Here is a 22726-nt window from a genome sequence, read left to right on the forward strand (position 1 = left end):
ACAGTCTATAACAAACTTCCATAAAAGCATCAATTTTGGTGTTCCTGCTTGTCTGCTTTCTACATGATTCTGTATTCTTTTACCTGAGATTAAACTCTCATGGTGAAAATAGTTATTTTGATGTGGCAACAGGGAATACTTTAGGGCTTGGACCACTTTTAATTGTATTATAACAAACATTATAAACTTCATTGATCTCTTTTTTAAGCAGTTTGGATTCTGCAGATTCCACCAGTGTAATATCACCATTAACACGTATCAACTGTAAATACATACACATAGTATATGTACACCATATGTTATTTTATTGTCTATTCTAATAAAACATCCCATTACTACATGTCGAAGGTTTTATCGTATTCTGCCCCTCTTCTGGCTGCATGCTTCGTCAATTGGAGGACCTTATTGATCATATCAGATTAGTTAAGTAATTGATTGTTACTGGTTATTAACCTCTCAGAACACTGGGCCGGGCTAGCGCAGACGGAGGACAGCCTCTAATCATTCACCAATGGCAGCCAGACGCTAATGAAATGAGTTCCTGGTTCTGCCTCACAACTCTGTTCATTCCAGGAAGAATTGGCAAGGGCAATGAGATGCCAGAGTTTACTTTGCTGGAGAAGGAACGAAAACATCCAGAAAAAGCAGGAGAAATTGATGATCTATTAATAAAGTGTGTGTTGGTGTGTAGACCTGTGTGTGTACATGGGTCAGAAAATTAGACAAACAATTAGTGTGGTTAAAATATGTAACAAATGACAAATATGATCCATCACACACTACATATCACAGCACAGATTTAAATTAAAACAGCCATCTATTATGTTAATCGAAATGTTACGTTTTTTTTGTTTAGAGCACTCATAATTCTCCTTTTGTGGAAGCAACACATTGCAAATTTTTTGATGCCTGCTACCTTTGTGAGTCATGATAATCATGACAAATACCCAAACACACTGCAGATGGATTGTTACCACCCTCTGCTATGACGCGTCAGAGTCAAGATTCCAGAAAAGTGTCACCCCGACCCAAAGTATGCAATCACGTCCCTAGCCAGCTTGAGAATTATGATAAATGATGTCACACTTACAGTATGTCACTATACACAGCTTGAGCCTCAGTTGGAAAGTCCACAAGTGTACGTGCCCAGATGACTTGTTGAGGTGTTTTCTATGTTGATGAATGTCATTGCTGCAGGGTTGTGATTATCTTGTCAGAACCAATAAGTCCCAGCCATGTCTATTGGGCTTTGTTTACACAGGCAGCCCATTTCTGATCTTGTTTCCACTAATTGGTATTTTGACTAATGCGATTAGCTCTGAAAACGATATGATTTGAAAATATCTGATTTGATTGGTCAAAAGATCAGAATTGGGCTGCCTGTGTAAAGGTAGTTGCTTATTTTTTATATTTTTTCTGAAATGTCCTTTTATCTCTTGATGGTTGGCTATAGTCCTAATGATTCTGCTTCATGTACTGTGATACATCTTCTCACACATTATTCATTGTTCAATAACATTTCAAATGTTTTTGCCATAGACAATAACCATGTGCAGCCATGTGTATGTGTGCGTGTTCCCCCTTTCTCTTTCTGGGGGTTGTGTAGCCATGGTGATGCTGTGAGGGATCCAGGAAACAGATAGCCACAGGGTGAAGCATATGTGGCAGGCAGAGCGAGGCACCAGTAGGCCACAGTGTGGATGTCCAGTTGTCCATCTGCTCCTCTCCCCAGCAAGGGTCAGGAAACACCACAACCACAGAGGAAGAGGCTGTCTCTCCTAATGCCAAGCCCAGAACAGCCACCCTCCCCTGGGAAGAAGACTCCCACAGGTCTCCCAGACACAGAGCCAGGGATGAGCCATGTAGGCTGGCAGTACTGGCAGTGGGACTCAGTCAGGCAGGCCTCCCATAGACAGCCATTGATGCATGGCAGTGATGGCATTACTTCATGCAGAGTGTTTGTTTCTCTGCAGTAGGGTAGGAGGGTAAGGAAGGGGGAGCCACAGTAGTGTTTGGTTCATCAGCCAAATGCCATTACTCTTTCTCATGGCAGGCCAAGTCCACAAGCTGCTCCACCACGGACAAATCTGGGACCACCCATCCAGTAATGGAACGACACGACTGGCTTTATCCAGAGGATGTTTTAGGACACATATTAGAATTCAGGTGCTAATGTTTTATCAGAGACATGAGAATTAAAACGTATGAAAAGCAATTCCTAGAAGATGATTTTAGAGCAGATATTATTTGGAATTGGGTCAGTTTGAAGTAGTTTGATCTCACTTTGTCTCTCCCTCTCTCTCTCTATCTCTCTCTCTCACATACACACATACACACACACACCCTGTGGGTGCAGCTGGTCTAATGAAATATGCCAGCACACCCTTCCATTTGTCACTGAGCCGTGGGCTTGTGTGAGTACTTGGGGCGTTGGTGTGTGTGTAATGTGTGTGTGTGTTGTGTGTCTGTAGCGCGGTGGCCAGCTTGGGGGTCAGAGTCTTGGTCTGCTTCTCTGTTGACTTGGACGTCTGCTTGCCTCCCTTCCATCGCCCCGGGAGATTAGGTTTCACCAGCTGGATGTGTACTTTTGCCCCAGAATACACTCTTCAGTTTGTTAGACAAAACCCTGCCTCCCAGAAGTGAAATAATTCCCAGGTATTGTGGTTTAGATGCTTTTACTGTTATTCTTAATCTCCTTAAATTGGTGTTCTAAAATTTAGTCATGTGACACCGACATATCGGTGTTGAATTCTGGGGGTTTCTGTATGACGGGGACACTGATGTGATATACTCAAAAACTGTGATCACTTCTAGCTTGTTAGGGTATTGCCAGAACCAGAAGATGCCAGAACCAGATGGAGAGAGAAGATAGAGAAGAGAGAGAGAGAGAGAGAAGAGAGAGAGAGAGAGAGAGAGAGAGAGAGAGAGAGAGAGAGAGAGAGAGAGAGAGAGAGAGAGAGAGAGAGAGAGAGAGAGAGAGAGAGAGAGAGAGAGAGAGAGAGAGAGAGAGAGAGAGAGAGAGAGAGAGAGAGAGAGAGAGAGAGAGAGAGAGAGAGAGAGAGAGAGAGAGAGAGAGAGAGAGAGAGAGAGAGAGAGAGAGAGAGAGAGAGAGAGAGAGAGAGAGAGAGAGAGAGAGAGAGAGAGAGAGAGAGAGAGGGAGGAGTCGAGGAGTGGTTTATGAGCACAGATTAACGAGAGGAGGTTTGTAGAATAATGAATAGTTACCCCTCAGGAACATCACCTTCTCACCACTCTACATTCGTATGCATGTGAGAGCCTGTCTCTCACACACACACACACACACACACACACACACACACACACACACACACACACACACACACACACACACACACACACACACACACACACACACACACACACACACACACACACACACACACACACACACACACACACACACAGACAGACTGTTTGTCTTCTCCACATCTGTCATTGACAATCCAATCAAACAAGTGCAGAGAGGACCACCTCTTAAGTCCTCTCAAACAAATGAAACTGTCAAGGTCCTTCACACCCTCTGTTCTCTACTGGCTGTGAAGGTCGCCCTTCATTCAGCATTCCTCGCTTGCCTCGCGCCATGTGGACCGACGCTCTTTAAAGTGTTATTGATGCTCACCTGTATGGGCTATTTGTCTGCACATGTCAGTCACACTCAGAGGTGTGACTGACTTACCTCACTGATAAAGACCCCTGCTGAACCACTGTGCTAGACAACTGTGCAGACAGGACAGTCAACAGAGTAGGAACTGGGTGACACAATTTCACAGGTTGTTATATGGCTCTTCCCACTGACTAAACATTGTTGTTTCCACGCCATTTCAATGCCTAAACCTTTTTTGGTTGATTTTATGTTGAATTTACGTTAGTTGACAACTCATTGTGAATCAAAACTAGACGATGAACTGACGTCTGTGCCCAGTGGGTTGTTTGTAATTGTGATCTCCTTTAGAAGTCTTCCTCAGTCATGGACGTGACTTTGTTCCATGTTGTTTTTTCTTTCTCTACTGTTTTAATTGTTGCTCTCATACCTGAAAAAAGGATTCATCATCATGTGGTCCTGTCCTGTATACCTACTTGTATAAACAGATTTAAGATTCAAAGATTCTCTTTAAAGTGTTCTCCTAATCATTGCATGCTATTTGCCCACCCTATCACAACATAACTACACTATAACTTATCCGTGAGTAGGAAATTATTTTAGCAGGAAATAAAACCACTCTCAAATTAGCACTTTGTTGAATACATTTAGGGAACAAAGGCTGAAAAACAGCAACTGTTTTTACATTTCTTTAGGAAGACAGACACTGTAGTTAAAAGTAAGTAGCTTTGCAGTGCTGCTTAAATCAGTGGTACAGCCTCCTTCACACTCTCCTTGTAATCTCTCAGCTTTCCTTTCCAGTGGTAAATGAAATGATGGTGCTTCAGTCAGTGCATTGCCATAGACACCTCACCCAGCCCAACTTTACTTAAATAAAGGTGTCTTCTTCAGCGTATTAAGGCTGCTGCCAGAACCACTGTCTCCATGGTTTCCATGGCCAATTAAGCAGTTTGGCCAATTAGGGAGGGGAGAGAGCTGTAGTGTGACTGGGGACTGATAACCCTTTTCTCCCCTGTGGGTGCCTGGCGCGATCCGCCCAGCTAGCAGAGCAGACTGACGGTGGTGAGTTTGAGTCTGGGCCTCGTGTCATACCTCATACCTCCGCCAGTCTAGACGGCCAACTCATCACTGTGGAAACTCATAACACCTCAGTGGTTATAGTAACGAGAGATTTATTTCAGACGCTTCTGTAACACAGGTGGTTTGTTGAAATCCCACTTGCAGTAAACCTTGCCTGAGAACTGATGACTTGCGTTAGCTCCAAAGCCAAAGCCTAGTTTTTAGCACAGCGACCTAACACATTCACGTGCCGAGCAGAAGACTCAGGTTCGAAATCCGGTTGGTTACACTTGTGTATAATGGAATATTTAAGGGGTATTGTAGAGATTGTCTGTCTCTAGTTGAAAGCTGACTAGGCTAAAGCAGTTAAAAAAACAGTTGGAATGGAGGCACTGCATTACATCCAGGGAGTGTTGATCATCCTCCAGTATAGGCTGTGTGAACGGGGCTTTAGTGCACTTTGATGGATTGAACCCTTCCTCCTAACCCTCTCCTCTTGAGAGACACGGCTAAGCCCATTGGTGAAGCTGTATGTTTGTTATTTGATATACACATGCTGGTAGACACAGGCAGAGATCAACCTGCCTGTGAGTGTGATGCGTGTGAAGCCTAGATCACTCCTCGGTCTCTGTGCTGTAGTGGGTGTGTGTGTGTGTCTTGGCCAGCTTGTCTGCTTGTGTTTGGATCCCCAGGGCCAGCACTGTGACAGAGAACAAACAGAGCTAACACTACCTTTGTGGGCTCCTGCTCCATACAAAGACAGCTCCCCCTCCTGTAGTCCTTTATTTGATCCCCTCATCCACCGATCTGGAGATCAGAATGGGGGGATGATAGGGGGGTCGACCGCGGGGGTGAACACCTGAGAGGGAGGGAGGGAGATAGTGTCAGGTTCACTGTTTGTTTGTTGCTATTTTGTTATCATTAACCAGCTTGTTTTAGGACGGGGTGTGTGTGTTTCATATTGCTAGACTGCATGTCAGACTTGCGAACATACTTCCAAACATAAGCAAGCATTTAAAGTTAAATGGGTTCTCGCACACAAAATGCATATCAGCCAATTAAAACGTACTTGCATGTGACCGAAATCTAAATTGTAGCTCGTCCCATCAGACAACATGGTACAAGTTAGCCTTATGCTAACTTCAACAGGTGGCACTGATTATATCCTGGCACAAGTTAATCAGCCAATTACAATCGTTGAAGTGGTTGGACACTTTCCAACCTTTGTTCATGGATGGGCAGCATGTCCAACATCATGTTCTGATCATCAAAGCAACTATCTTGTGTATTTCACTCATTGGACAAATTGCTCTCTGTGTAAAGTGACTATTTCATGTAATTGTCACAGATTGTGGCAAGGTTTCGAATCTCACCCCCCCCCCATTTTGAAATGTTAATTTACATGTAGTGTGCAGTGCTCGACTTGGACTTAAATAGGTACCAGTACTCATTTTGGGTGTACTCATTTACCAGTACTCATTTCAACCGCTTAAGCAGTGTGCCATGAGAAGTGATGATGACAACAATAGCGTACATGACTGCTATTTGACAAATCCATAAGGATCTTCAGTTTTTTTTAATGATGTATGATAAACTTCCATGTTGTAAGGACCTCATTTATATTTTTCCTATAATAGTACATGGATGTGTGTGAAACTGATAAACGAAAACGTGGGATTTTGTCGTATATGCGAAAACGAGAAAATGTTGTCAAACGTTAGTAGTAGCTAGTAACCTAGTCAAGGATACATCAGTGCAATAATGGCACATTACATTTTGTTACAGACCAACAGAACAAGTAAACCTTGAATTTGTAGGTTTAAAATGGTTGACATATTTTAAGAAATGCCATTGGTTTGTGAGTATAAAGTCTAAGATCTTTCATGGGCTGATGAAGAAGTTGTGCCAGGATATAATCAGTGCCACGTGCTGAGGTTAGCATAAGGCTAACGTGGGCCATGTTATCGGATGGGACCAACTACAATTTAGCGTTTTGTCACAATAAATCCACAGTTTGTGCATGCGAACACATTGAACTTGAAATGATAATGTTCGCTTGTATGGCCCCAGTGCTTCATTTGCATATCGGGAGGTACAGGAACAAAAAGAGAGTTGGGGTGGGGGGACCTGGGGAGCTCGGAGGTACCGGAAAACACATGAGAAAAAATTGACCTTGATAATAATAAAACATTGCATGCATATAATTTCATTTGCATAGTGGCATAGAGCAGTAGAGTAGAAGCGTTAGAGAAGTTGCACACATGGGGAACATTTTTAATGGCCTTGGGTCTGGGAAAATGTTTGCCTTTTATAAACGCATTTCATGCAATTCTACGTCTTTTTACATGACTGAATACTTTGGCATAATCCTTTTGAATGCTGCGTTCAAAACAACAGGGAACTGGGAACTTGGGGGGGAAAAACTAGCACCGACTGGGCAAAGTAATTTTGAATGGTCATCCAACTCGGAGTTCCAAGGCTGGGACTCAGGCGCCTTTACAACCTGAAGATCACTGATGTAATGATATGACCTCGTTTTTTTTTCTGAGTTTCCAGTTGTCTTGAAAGCACCATAATACTGCACAAATGATCGAAATGACAGGCTACTTTGACACTGACAAACAGAGAATTAACAAAGAGGCAACTCAAATTAACTTTCTGATAGCTTTTATTCTCAATTTAAAATGTTCATGCCAAAAGAGGTACCGGGAGGTGTTGGATCCTGTTTCGGTAAGATCCGGCTCAAATTAAGCACTGTATGTCCACCATATCTCTCAGCGTTGTTGTGTTTTAATAAGGAGTCACACAATGGGTTCATGTTTTTGATTGTCTCGTCATCATTCAATAGACTGTTTATAAGACTGTTAAATAATGTGTGTGTGTGTGTGTGTGTGTGTGTGTGTGTGTGTGTGTGTGTGTGTGTGTGTGTGTGTGTGTGTGTGTGTGTGTGTGTGTGTGTGTGTGTGTGTGTGTGTGTGTGTGTGTGTGTGTGTGTGTGTGTGTGTCTGTTGCTGTGATAACAGGTGCTGGTGATCGGTGGGGGGGATGGATATTATTTGGGGAATAGAATGGGGTGATTTATCTCAATAATGAGTATTTTTATGTGACAGGGCAATTTCACTGTCCATAAATGTGTTTCTTGCTTTTCTTTTTTCCTCTCTTTTGTTGTTAGAGACTCAGTTTATTGGCCTTAGGTCTTTTTTATGGAGTGGACAGAAAGTGAAAGAGAGAGAGATGGGAGAGAGAAAGTGAGAGCTTTAGCAAAACACATGAGCAATCCTACTGTTTGGCTGCTTCAGCTGAAGGTGAGGATGAGGAAGACAGGGTAAAGAAGCACAACACTTTACTTTCTCAGCCCTGACTGTCCTCATTGATGTCTGAGAACACACCACCACAGACAGAATGACCTGACTGTCCTCATTGATGTCTGAGAACACAACACCACAGACAGAATGACCTGACTGTCCTCATTGATGTCTGAGAACACAACACCACAGACAGAATGACCTGACTGTCCTCAATGATGTCTGAAAACACATCAACAAGGACACAAGGACCTTGGAGACAGTCTTCTTTGTGCTGTTTGTGTGTTGTTTACAGGTAGTTGTCATTATTGGGTTATCAAGGCAACATTTGATCTGAGCTTACACACACATACACACATACACACACATAAATTAATGTGGTTATCTGTTTCTGAAGACACGTATGAGTGCTAGCTTAGCAGCTCAGTGTGCATGTGAACTTGTTGAACGATGGCCAGCAGGTCTCAAGGTAATATTGTCAGATTAGCAATAGTTTTGATTAGGTTAGCGCTAACGGCAAAGCTGCAGGCCGCCAAATGGTAGCTGACCTTTTTGTGTTCAGTAATATGTACATATTGATTATTGTATTGTTTATTGTTTTGAAGTTCAAGCATGAGCCAGACCTAATGATTTTTCTGATGATGATGATGATGATGATGATGCCTGTGTAGAGTGAATATTGACCATATTCACTGACTACACCATATCCTCAGTCTAGAGCTGTGTCCATCCTGACCTGAAACCATCCTCAGACCCAGAGACTCAGGCCAGGACCTGAGTCGTTATGACACATTATGGAACTGGGCAACATTCCAAAATACATTTCTGGGTTATAAAATGTATCCAATTGTATCTGAATAATATTTCCGGACCCTTTATGACTTAATAAGCCTGACTCCGCTGAAGTAAAGTAGAAAGGACCCATCCATCACAATGTGAATCAGAATGTCTGAGATGACATCACTAGTTAGCAGACCAGACTACACTGTATTTGTCCCAGCTGGCTGGGTCTTGGGCTGATGAAGGGCAGAATCGCCTGCTGGGACAAGAACAGATAATAGTAGTTAGTATAAAGACAGCTAATATTCAGTGACCAGAGTCATTGGGGACAGTGGACAGTCTGCAGTGGTGATCCTATTATGTCAAGCTCAATGACAGATCAGTGTTAAAGTATTTATCTTCTCTTCTTATTTGTCTCTTGTTGGTTTGCGTGTGTGTGTGTGTGATATATATATCTATTACACATACTACCGTTCAAAAGTTTGGGGTCACTTAGAAATGTCCTTGTTTTTGAAACAAAAGCACATTTTTTGTCAATTAAAATAACATCAAATTGATCAGAAATACAGTGTAGACATTGTTAATGTTGTAAATGACTATTGTAGCTGGAAACGGATGATTTTAAATGGAATATCTACATAGGCGTACAGAGTCCCATTATCAGCAATCATCACTCCTGTGTTCCAATGGCACGTTGTGTAAGCTAATCCAAGTTTATCATTTTAAAAGACTAATTGATCATTAGAAAACCTTTTGCAATCATGTTAGCACACCTGAAAACTATTGTTCTGATTAAAGAAACAATAAAACTGGCCTTCTTTAGACTAGTTGAATATCTGGAGCGTCAGCATTTGTCTGTTCGATTACAGGCTCAAAATGGCTAGAAACAAAGACCTTTCTTCTGAAACTCGTCAGTCTATTATTGTTCTGAGAAATTAAGGCTATTCCATGCGAGAAATTGCCAAGAAACTGAAGATCTCGTGTGAGGGGAACGGCACCTCCGTACCTTCAGGCTCTGATCAGGCCCTACACCCAAACAAGGGCACTGCGTTCATCCACCTCTGGCCTGCTCGCCTCCCTACCTCTGAGGAAGTACAGTTCCCGCTCAGCCCAGTCAAAACTGTTCGCTGCTCTGGCACCCCAATGGTGGAACAAACTCCCTCACGACGCCAGGTCAGCGGAGTCAATCACCACCTTCCAGAGACACCTGAAACCCCACCTCTTTAAGGAATACCTAGGATAGGATAAAGTAATCCTTCTAACCCCCCCCCCCCCTTAAAAGAGTTAGATGCACTATTGTAAAGTGGTTGTTCCACTGGATATCATAAGGTGAATGCACCAATTTGTAAGTCGCTCTGGATAAGAGCGTCTGCTAAATGACTTAAATGTAAATGTACAACGCTGTGTACTACTCCCTTCACAGAACAGCGCAAACTGGCCCTAACCAGAATAGAAATAGGAGTGGGAAGCCCGGGTGCACAACTGAGCAAAGTACATAAGAGTGTCTAGTTTGAGAAACAGATGCCTCACAAGTCCTCAACTGGCAGCTTCATTAAATAGTACCCGTAAAACACCAGTCTCAACGTCAACAGTGAAGAGGCGACTCCGGGATGCTGGCATTCTAGGCAGAGTTGCAAAGAAAAAAGACATATCTCAGACTGGCCAATAAAAAGAAAATATTAAAAGAAAAAGAAAGATTAAGATGGGCAAAAGAACACAGACACTGGACAGAGGAAGATTGGGAAAAAGTGTTATGAACAGACGAATCTATGTTTGAGGTGTTTGGATTACAAAGAAGAACATTCGTGAGACGCAGACAAAATGAAAAGATGCTGGAGGAGTGCTTGATGCCATCTGTCAAGCATGGTGTAGGAAATGTGATGGTCTGGGGGTGCTTTGGTGGTGGTAAAGTGGGAGATTTGTACAGGGTTAAAGGGATCTTGAAGAAGGAAGGCCGTCGCTCCATTTTGTAAAGCCATGCCATACCCTGTGGACAGTGCTTAATTGTAGCCAATTTCCTCCTACAACAGGACAATGACCAAAAGCACAGCTCCAAACTATGCAATAACTATTTAGGGAAGAAGCAGTCAGCTGGTATTCTGTCTATAATGGAGTGGCCAGCACAGTCACCAGATCTCAACCCTATTGAGCTGTTGTGGGAGCAGCTTGACTGTATGGTATGTAAGAAGTGCCCATCAAGCCAATCCAACTTGTGGGAGGTGCTTCAGGAAGCATGGGGTGAAATCTCTTCAAATTTCCTCAACAAATTTACAACTAGAATGCCAAAGGTCTGCAAGGCTGTAATTGCTGCAAATGGAGGATTCTTTGACGAAAGCAAAGTTTGAAGGACAGAATTATTATTTCAATTAAAAATCATTATTTTTAACCTTGTCAACGTCTTCACTATATTTCCTATTCATTTTGCAACTCGTTTCATGTGTGTTTTCATGGAAAAGGACATTTCTAAGTGACCTCAAACTTTTGAACGTGTTACGATAGTCATTTTCTTCCTCCTCCTCGGACGAGGAGAGGCGAGACGGATCGGACCAATACGCAGAGTGGTTAGTGTTCATATTTTAATGAAAGTAAACTGAACACTTCAAGATACAAAAACAACAAACGTGACCAAACCGAAAACAATCCCGTGTGGCACGAACATTGACACGAAATACAATCACCCACAAAAACCCAACACCAAACAGGTTACCTTAATATGGTTCTCAATCAGGGACAACGATTGACAGCTGCCTCTGATTGAGAACCATATCAGGTCAAACACAGAAATAGACAAACCAGACACAAAACAATGAATGCCCACCCAACTCACGTCCTGACCCACTAAAACAAACAATTAACACAATAACTAGGGTCAGAACGTGACAGAACGGTAGTTTATATACACTGCTCAAAACAATAAAGGGAACACTTAAACAACACAATGTAACTCCAAGTCAATCACACTTCTGTGAAATCAAACTGTCCACTTAGGAAGCAACACTGATTGACAATAAATTTCACATGCTGTTGTGCAAATGGAATAGACAAAAGGTGGAAATTATAGGCAATTAGCAAGACACCCCCAATAAAGGAGTGGTTCTGCAGGTGGTGACCACAGACCACTTCTCAGTTCCTATGCTTCCTGGCTGATGTTTTGGTCACTTTTGAATGCTGGCGGTGCTTTCACTCTAGTGGTAGCATGAGACGGAGTCTACAACCCACACAAGTGGCTCAGGTAGTGCAGCTCATCCAGGATAGCACATCAATGCGAGCTGTGGCAAGAAGGTTTGCTGTGTCTGTCAGCGTAGTGTCCAGAGCATGGAGGCACTACCAGGAGACAGGCCAGTACATCAGGAGACGTGGAGGAGGCTGTAGGAGGGCAACAACCCAGCAGCAGGACCGCTACCTCCGCTGACACAAATACAAAAAAATACAAATACAAATACAAAATAAACTGACACAAATACAAAATAACAAAGTAACCTAACCGAAAACAGTCCCGTGTGGCACGAACACTGACACAGGAAACCAACACCCACAAATCAACAGTGAAAACAGGCTACCTAAATATGGTTCCCAATCAGAGACAATGAAAAACACCTGCCTCTGATTGAGAACCATATCAGGCCAAATGACAAACCTACACATAGAAACACAGAACATAGACTGCCCACCCCAACTCACACCCTGACCATACTAACTAAAGACAAAACAAAGGAAAATAAAGGAAATAAGGTCAGAAACGTGACAGATTGGTACTGTGCATTCGGAAAGTATTCAGAATCCCTTGACATTTTCCGCATTTTGTTACGTTACAGCCTTATTCTCAAATTGATTAAATAAATAAAAAATACTCGTCAATCTACACACAATAGCCCATAAGGACAAAGTGAAAACATTTAGAAATGTTTGCGGAAATACAGAAAAAACCTGAAACTTTATTTACATACATATTCCAAACAGAAATTGAGCTCAGGTGCATCCTGTTTCCATTGATCATCCTTGAGATGTTTCTACAACGTGATTGGAGTCCACCTGTGGTAAATTCAATCCATTGGACGTTATTTAGAAAGGTGCACACCTGTCTTTATAAGGTCCCACAGTTGACAGTGCATGTCAGAGCAAAAACCAAGCCATGAGGTCGAGTAAGTGTCCGTAGAGCTCTGAAACAGGATTGTGTCGAGGCACAGATCAGGGGAAGAGTACAAAAAAATGTTAGCAGCATTGAAGGTTCCCAAGAACACAGTGGCCTCCATCTACGGCACCTAAAGACCCTCAGATCATGAGAAACAAGATTCCCTGGTCTGATGAAACCAAGATTGAACTCTTTGGCCTGAATGCCAAGTGGCACGTCTGGAGGAAACCTGGCACCATCCCTACGGTGAAGCATTGTGGTGGCAGCATCATGCTGTGGGGATGTTTTTCAGCGGCAGGGACTGGGAGACTAGTCAGGATCGAGGGAAAGATGAATGGAGCAAAGTACAGAGACATCCTTGATGAAAACCTGCTCCAGAGCACTCAGGATCTCAGACTGGGTTAAACGTTCCCCTTCCAACAGGAAGGCTTCTTTACAGCTTCTACCCCAAAGCCATAAGACTCCTGAACAGTTAATCAAATGGCTACCCAGACTATTTGCATTGTCCCCCCCATACCCCCTATTTTACGCTGCTGCTACTCTCTGTTTATTATCTATGCATAGTCACTTTACTTCTACCTACAGTACATGTACATATTACCTCAATTACCTCGACTAACCGGTGCCCCCGCACATTGGCTCTGTACCGGTACCCCCTGTATATAGCCTCGCTACTGTTATTTTACTGCTGCTCTTTAACCTCACTAGGGTATGTGGGACGGTAGCGTCCCACCTCGTCAACAGCCAGTGAAACTGCAGGGCGCCAAATTCAAAACGACAGAAATCCCATAATTTAAATTCCTCAAACATACAAGTATTTTACACCATTTTAAAGTTACACTTGTTGTAAATCCAGCCAAAGTGTCCGATTTCAAAAAGGTTTTACGACGAAAGCACAACAAACGATTATGTAAGGTATGAGCCAAGTCACAGAAATAGACAGCCATTTTTCCAGCCAAAGAGAGCATTTACAAAAAGCAGGATTAGAGATAAAATTAATCACTAACCTTTGATGATCTTCATCAGATGACACTCATAGGACTTCATGTTACAAAATACATGTATGTTTTGTTTGGTAAAGTTCATATTTATATCCAAAAATCTGAGTTTAGGCGGGACGCTACACTTGGCAAAAAGCCAGAGAAAATGCAGAGCGCCAAATTCAAATGAATTACTATAAAAATTACTATAAAAATCTAACTTTCATTAAATCACACATGAAAGATACCAAATTAAAGCTACACTGGTTGTGAATCCAGCCAACATGTCAGAATTCAAATAGGCTTTTCGGCGAAAGCAAACTATGCTATTATCTGAGTATAGCACCATTGTAAACAAAGAGAGAGAAGCATATTTCAACCCTGCATGCACAAAACGCAGAAATGAAAATATAATTCATGCCTTACCTTTGACAAGCTTCTGTTGTTGGCACTCCAATATGTCCCATAAACATCACAAATGGTCCTTTTGTTCGATTAATTCCGTCGATATATATCCAAAATGTTCATTTATTTGGCGCGTTTGATCCAGAAAAACTGTGAAAATTGTGAAACGTGACTACAAAATATCTCAAAGGTTACCTGTAAACTTTGCCAAAAAATTTCAAACTACATTTGTAATACAACTTTAGGTATTTTTTCATGGAAATAATCGAATAACCTCACCCAATTTCTAAAGACTGTTGACATCCAGTGGAAGCGGTAGGAACTACAACAAGGTCCTTTAGAAATCTGGTTTCCCAATGAAATCACATTGAAAAGAGAGTAACCTAAAAAAATCTGAATGGTTTGTCCAAGGCGTTTCGCCTGCTAAATAAGTTATGTTATACACACAGACACGATTCAAACAGTTTTAGAAACAAATCTACTAAAAATATGCATATCTTATCTTCTGGGGATGAGTAGCTGGCAGTTCAATTTGGGCATGCTTTTCATCCAAAATTCCGAATGCTGCCCCCTACCCAAGAGAAGTTAATTATTTGTTATGTTTCAATTTTTTACTTAACCAACAATGCAGTTTTAAGAACAATAAGTGTTAAGGGCTTGTAAAGTAAGCATTTCACCTGTTGTATTCGGTGCATGTGACGGGTACAATTTGATTTGATTTGAACACATACTCGCGTGCGTACACAAACACACACACACATGCACACACACACGTATTTCCCTATGGTTTTCAATGCATTATTATTTAATCTCACAACTTTATGTGAGATGTGTAATTGACCCTTGACTTCTCTCATAAAACAATTAATTTGATTTCCAAGGGCTGTTTGAAAAGCTCTCTGGCTCTCTCTGCCTGAGCTGCAATTAGACGCTTCTTGTGCCGACAAATTAATAAAAGGAATATGGAGAGAGGGAGAGAGAGAGAGAGAGAGAGAGAGAGAGAGAGAGAGAGAGAGAGAGACGCTCCCATCACCAGGGAACTCATGGCTGCTTTATTATTGATAGTTGAAAATATGTTATATCCCAATAATGTTCCAGTACATTTGATTCCATTTTTATGTGCCCATTGTCTAGTACTGTAGATTTACTGTAGTAGTACTAAGCAATCTCAAGTCGAACCCATGTCTATAGAAGACCACCAGCCTCAGAGACAAGATGGGGAGTGATGTATCAGTCAGCACACTCTCTGCTCAGCCAATCACAGAGCTCTATTGTGAGTCAGAGACCAGGGCGAGTGTTGATGACATCATCAGGCCAGGCAAAGAGGGAGAGGCTGGGTGAAGGCCAGGGGTGCGTGGGGCTAGCTGGTGCAGGGACCAGGAACACTAAGGCAATGAGTAATGACACAGTGGGACACCATCCACTCATTGTGTCACTACACCATGCAGTCATCTGCTCTGCTCTGACCTCACTCTTCACAAGGGTGATTGGCTGTACTGTGAGAGACACATATAGGATCTGTGTGTGTGTGTGTGTGTGTGTGTGTGTGTGTGTGTGTGTGTGTGTGTGTGTGTGTGTGTGTGTGTGTGTGTGTGTGTGTGTGTGTGTGTGTGTGTGTGTGTGTGTGTGTGTGTGTGTGTGTGTGTGTGTGTGTGTGAGAGTGTGAGTCTGAGTCTGAGTCTGAGTCTGAGTCTGAGTCTGAGTCTGAGTCTGAGTCTGAGTCTGTGTGTGAGTGTGTCTGTGTCTGTGTCTGTGTCTGTGTCTGTGTCTGTGTCTGTGTCTGTGTCTGTGTCTGTGTCTGTGTCTGTGTCTGTGTCTGTGTCTGTGTCTGTGTGTGTCCACACGTGTATGTGTGTGTTTGAGCATGTGTATATGTGTGTTTGAGCATGTGTATATGTGTGTGTGTTGTGTTTCTATGTGTGGTATACACACATACAAGTGTGTATATATTCCTGTATAGAATGTGGGAAAAGAAAAGAGAATGTGTCTGAGAAAGTTGATCTGAAAATCTGTATATTTCTATGTACTGCTCAGTGAGAGCACGGATTGCCTATGCACACTTCAGAAGGCTGGAGCACCAGGCACTACAGTGACTAGTGACTGGGCTGGGAATCAAGAGGAGCAGAGAGAGATCGTTTATTGTCTGCCAACAGTAATTCATCTTGCTGCTCTATGAAAATTAATCAGATTAAATGAGCACGTGGTTCCAGTGAATCTGATCTTCTGTCTCCCACTGAAGATGGGACTGAATCCCCCCTTCTCCTCTCTCTCTCCTCTCCCTCTCTCCATATCCTCTCTCTCTGTATCTCTCCTCTCCCTCTCTCCTTCTACCCCTCTCTCCATCTCCCCTCTCTCTGTCTCTCTCCTCTCTCTCTCTACTTCTACCCCTCTTTCTATCTCCTCTCTCCGTCTCTCTCGTCTCCCTCTCTCCTTCTACCCCTCTCTCCATCTCCTCTCTCTATATCTCTCTTCTCTCATTTTCTCCTTCTGTCCTCCCCCTCTCCTCTCCTTTCTCTCTCTCTATCCCTCTCTGCTCCCTCTCTCTCTGTTCCTTTGCCACCCTTATGAGACAGTCATGAATGCCAGTGTTCACATACCCAGACCCGGGTGCCAGACAACACCAGACTGGCTTCAAAACCACAAAAGGGCAGCTGGACAATGACATTAGAACACAATTCCAAGCCTACTTAGTTCAAAGCCTGCTGTTCACAGAGGGCTGAATGTCTTACAGGACAGTTTATGAACTCATGATACCATGTGACCTTTGGTTGTGATGCTGGTAGACACAGGGCTTCATAGATCTCATCATGTCACCTGTGTCCATGTCATGGATAGAATAAACATTCACTATGCATTCTTTAACCTTTTCAGTGATGTTTTGCACACCTCCATATAGACGAGGGGGAGGCTGAGTCACGATGCATAATGTCACTGTGGGATCGGGGATTCAGTTCATACACACACTTATATTTATGCAAACGTACACACACAGATTGCCACAACACAAATTGTCACGACTTCCGCCAAAGTCGGCTCATCTCCTTGTTCGGGCGGCTTTCGACGATCGACGTCACCGGCTTTCTAGCCATCGCCGCTCCATTTCTCATATGTCCATTTGTTTTGTCTTGTTCCATACACACCTGGTTTTCATTCCATAATCACACTGCATGTATTTAGTCCCCTGTTCCCCTCCATGTCTTTGTGTGTAATTGTTTATTGTTATGTGGATATTGTCAGGCGCCACACTTTTGTTATGTTCCGTGCTTTTGGCACGTTTATTTTTTTATGTGCTGTCGTTTTTGGACCGGAATTAAAGTGTGCCTGTTTACTACACTCCTGCTCTCCTGCACCTGACTTTGCCTCCGTTACACACCCCAAACACAATGTCCATCTTTTTCCCTGATGATTCCAGGAATCTACCAACCAGGAATATTGAAAGCCTACTCAGATCCATATAGTACATCCACCAATCCAACTGATGTTGTTGTGTTCTCTCTGTTCCAGACAGACCCAAAACCACCCGGACAGGATGTCTTACGGATCCATCGATGGAGGCTCCTTTGGAGGCAGCCGAAACCCCTTCAGAGGCCCCAAGAGGCAGGGCTACCAACCAGTAGGTAAAGACAAACATTCACTTCCATGATTTCATGCTAACTTGAGCACCATATTTGCACCATAACTGAAAGAAAATGTTTAATTGACACTAATACATTTTAGTACAGTATAGAAAACAATAATGAGTTTGTCAAAGTGACATCATTCTGCCACAGGGTTTGGTGGCTGACTATGGATGGATGGATGGAAAACAATACCACCCCTTGAGGAGAGGCAATCATAGGGTTCACTGCTGTGGAATAGTGTGTGTGTGTATGTGTGTGTATGTGTGTGTGTATGTGTGTGTGTATGTGTGTGTGTGTGTGTGTGTGTGTGTGTGTGTGTGTGTGTGTGTGTGTGTGTGTGTGTGTGTGTGTGTGTGTGTGTGTGTGTGTGTGTGTGTGTGTGTGTGTGTGTGTGTGTGTGTGTGTGTGTGTGTGTGTGTGTGTGTGTGTGTGTGTGTGTGTGTGTGTGTGTGTGTGTGTGTGTGCGTGTGTGTGCGCGTGCGCGTGCGTCTGTGTCTGTGTCTGTGTGTGTGTGAAGGAAGAGGTCCAAGAGGTCATACTGTATGAAGTCTCTGCAGAGAAATAAAGAGTAGGGGGAGGCAGAACATATAGTGTTCTTTGTTTTACCATGCACATCAGGAAGTGATATTGCTATTGCTATATGCTCAAGACCTTTGAATATCCATGCACTGGTTTGGAAGGAATATGCACTGGTTAGGAGGGAATATGCACTGGTTTGGAGGGAATATGCACTGGTTTGGAGGGAATATGCACTGGTTTGGAGGGAATATGCACTGGTTAGGAGGGAATATGCACTGGTTTGGAGGGAATATGCACTGGTTTGGAGGGAATATGCACTGGTTTGGAGGGAATATGCACTGGTTTGGAAGGAATATGCACTGGTTAGGAGGGAATATGCACTGGTTTGGAGGGAATATGCACTGGTTTGGAGGGAATATGCACTGGTTTGGAGGGAATATGCACTGGTTAGGAGGGAATATGCACTGGTTTGGAGGGAATATGCACTGGTTTGGAGGGAATATGCACTGGTTTGGAGGGAATATGCACTGGTTAGGAGGGAATATGCACTGGTTAGGAGGGAATATGCACTGGTTTGGAGGGAATATGCACTGGTTTGGAGGGAATATGCACTGGTTTGGAGGGAATATGCACTGGTTTGGAGGGAATATGCACTGGTTTGGAGGGAATATGCACTGGTTTGGAGGGAATATGCACTGGTTTGGAGGAATTATCCACTGGTTTGGAGGGAATATACACTGGTTAGGAGGGAATATGCACTGCTTTGGTGGGAATATCCATGCACTGGTTTGGAGGGAATATACACTGGTTAGGAGGGAATATGCACTGCTTTGGTGGGAATATCCATGCACTGGTTTGGAGGAATTATCCACTGGCTTGGAGGAAATATCCACTCTACAGCTCACAACAGATATCCTATATCAAAGGAGTGTTATTGTGTTAATGACCTGAAGCAGATTTGTAGTGTGGTGTCAGGAACTTGGAGAGTGTTAGGGGTCATGGGTCAGTCTGGCAGTTATGACGGGGTGGTTGCCAGCGTCACTGCGCTACTCCATGACCTTTCACCTTTCACACATTAGCCTTGTAGTAGGGCCAGATTAAGGCAGGTCTCCAATGGGAATGAGTATTGTGTATTGTTCACTACCCTCCGTGTGTGTTAGTGTGTGTGCGTGTGCGTGTGCGTGTGTGTGTGTGTGTGTGTGTGTGTGTGTGTGTGTGTGTGTGTGTGTGTGTGTGTGTGTGTGTGTGTGTGTGTGTGTGTGTGTGTGTGTGTGTGCCTCTTTATATTTGATATGCTCTGTGTATGTATTCATACTTTTGTTCCTGTGCTATACAGTTCATTTTAACAGTGATCACAGCTGACGCTCCAGTAAGAGTTGCTGGTACAAGGCATTAATTAGGGTGTAGCTCAAATACCCAGTGAAGTAAGATGAATTTGACAGGAACAAACAAACATCAAACAAGCTCTTTTGTCTTTTAACTCCTACATACTGTATAACTGAGAGAAAGAAATGTTCACATTCACTCAGTGACAGTCTCTCTCCCCCTCTCTGTCTATCTCTCTTTCTCTCTCCCCATCTCCCTCTCTCTCTCTCTCTCTCTCTCTCTCTCTCTCTCTCTCTCTCTCTCTCTCTCTCACTCTTTCCCCCAACTCTATCTCTCTCCCTCCCTCTCTCTCCCTCTCTCTTTTTACCCATCTCTCTCTCTCTCCCTCCCTCTATCTCACTCTTTCCCCCTATATCTCATTCTCTCTTTCCCCCTTTCTCTCTCTTTATTTCCCCATATCTCTCTCTCTCTCCCGCTCCCTCTCTCTACCTTCCCTTCCTCTCTCCCTAGTGTATAAAGAGCAAACTGGCAGCCTCAGTATTATGGGGAGACAGATGGGGGCCTGAGCCATCAGAGAGAGTAGCTTTGATCACAGTGAAGCCGGGGCCATTTCAGCAGGCCGGAGCCTGTCAGATTTGCTGTTTGTGGCTTCTGGTGCTTGCTGCCTGCGCCGATTGAGCTGTGTGTGTGTGTGTGTGTGTGTGTGTGTGTGTGTGTGTGTGTGTGTGTGTGTGTGTGTGTGTGTGTGTGTGTGTGTGTGTGTGTGTGTGTGTGTGTGTGTGTGTGTGTGTGTGTGTGTGTGTGTGTGTGTGTGTGTGTGTGTGTGTGTGTGTGTGTGTGTGTGACTGAGCTGTGTAGCAGTGGAGGGGGCTCAGGAAATGATCAAAGCCCAGGTAGGGTCTCTAATGGAGCTGTCAGTCAGGATAATCTTTCTCTTGCCAAACCTTTCAAGCCCTTCCAGCATATATGCAACTCTTCTCTTCTACTCCCCGGGTAGGTGCTTAGTCTATCAAACTCCGAGTAGTGTCTGTCTGTGATCTCTAGTGAACATTCACTCACGCTTATTCTCCAATCTCTTCTCTTCGATCGCTTGTGGTCAAAAAGTGGAGGCACTCTATTTTGTTCGCTTGTGGAGAAAACCTGTCTGTTGGGCTCTGCTGTTCCTGGTGTGTGTGTGTTTGAACAGTTGTAATGCCAATAAAGAGAACCACAGGTTGGTCCGGCAGCACACACCAGGTTGGTTGGGCCTTTTCTCCCCGTGTTCTCCCTGTTTTCTGGGCCTGACCCTGGGATAGACCAGTCTCGTTAGACCCCTCTAATGCTCTGTTCCACAGCCCCAGCCCTGGTCATTAGGATTGGTTGGGATGGAGAGCTGTTTGTCTGGGAGGAGACTTTGATGAGAGACCACTCTACCAGCCACAGGTACCGCTGAGGGTCCTTAAGTGGCCCAAGTGGGGTGTGTGCTGAGCAGCCATGACAATGTCATTGGAGCCGCTGGGAGTGAATTGGTTGCAGTGGTCTGGAGTCACATATTGAGGTTAGAACTAGAATGTTACTAGAACTAGAATGGTAGAATACCATACAGCTTGGAAGGGATGGTTTTGCTCAAGAGTTGGAAAACATTGTGGGAGTAAGTTAATAAAGGTTGTTTGTTTTGCTTCTTTTGTCAGATTGACGATGCATAATCATGCACGCTAACAAAGTTCCAATGGTGAATCACCACAAATAATTAAATGTGTTTATCTAGCTTAAAGAACATTTTGAAATAATCAACATCTGTATGAAAGAAGGTATTGTGAAAGATATATTTGTAATTACCATTCGAAAGGTCAAGTTTTGCGTCAGACTCTCACTGCATCAGAAAATATTCACAATGGTATTTTTAGAGGGCTACAGAAGGCAACCGTATGGATAGGAGATTCTCCCACACATATTTGTGTAGTTGCATACTGTGCATCATCAGTCTAATTCAGGGAAGAAGAGAGACAGTTAGCACCAAGCAGATGGCAGAAGAGGCTCATACTCATAACAATTTCTCAGTGCATTTAAGAAAGTCCATTAGAACTATATTTAACTTTAGTGGGCATTTGACGCCTCTCCAACTTCAATGTATTTAGTAAATGGATATCTGAAATATCAGCTATGAGTGTGACACAATTCATGGTTTGAGTTGCTGAAGATATATTGTTGGCTACATCACAGGAAAATAGTTGTATTTTCTGCCTGTGTTTTATCTTTGCCAACTTTGTTAATTTGTTATGGACGGGGGAGTGGGTGAGTGATTGAGAACTGTAAAGGGACTATTATCATCAGCCTTCCTGGCAAACAGCAAGGCTTGAACAGCATGGTGTTCTGGCTAAATGCACTGTTATTTTGGAACAGGAGAAGAAGACGCTTTCATGATCATCATTGAATGTGCTCCTGCATTGTCTATGTCTTCTGACTGGAACACACCAACAGAGGAGAAGAGATCACTCTGGAGGGGGTGGAGGGTAGAGCTATGTTGAAACGGTGAATCTTTAATGCTTGTTGTGTGTTTTTGTTGGCTTGTCACTCCAGGTACTGTATCCCCAGGCCTGCTCACATCATGCCCCAAAATAAACCTAGCATGAACTTTGTTATAGCAACTGCAGTGTAAGCAGGCTAGGCTATAGCATGTTTTATGGCAACCCAACATGGTCTGTGTTTAGTTGCGTAGTGTGACTGTCAGGATTTGGCCAGGATTGTTCTGGTTTTGGTCACTAGATGCCCCCATTGTGCTTTTTTTACCCTTTTGTTTTTCCCTTGTTTCCGGTTATTATTTGCACCTGTGCCTCGTTTCCCTTGAATGTATTTAAACCCTTAGTTTTCCTCAGTTATTTGCTCTGTGTTTGAATGTTAGCACCCAGCCATGCTGTGATCATTTGTTACTCCAGTTGGATTCTCTTGAGGTACTCTGGTTTTGTTCTCGTTTATTTGTTTATTTGTTTTTTCTTTTG

The 22726-nt window shown here is 43.3% G+C and overlaps 1 protein-coding gene across 1 annotated transcript in view; it reads left to right on the plus strand.

Moving 5' to 3' along the window:
• Positions 1-22726, plus strand: part of LOC139564353 (t-SNARE domain-containing protein 1-like) — a 157799-nt gene that overhangs the window by 11800 nt on the left and 123273 nt on the right. Inside the window, exon 2 of the mRNA XM_071383818.1 lies at positions 17788-17900. Coding sequence (XP_071239919.1) covers positions 17813-17900 — 88 coding nt within the window. The 5' untranslated portion in view covers positions 17788-17812. The remainder of the gene's footprint in view (positions 1-17787; positions 17901-22726) is intronic.

The sequence above is a fragment of the Salvelinus alpinus genome, chromosome 35, assembly GCF_045679555.1.
Source record: "Salvelinus alpinus chromosome 35, SLU_Salpinus.1, whole genome shotgun sequence".
NCBI lineage: Eukaryota > Metazoa > Chordata > Actinopteri > Salmoniformes > Salmonidae > Salvelinus > Salvelinus alpinus.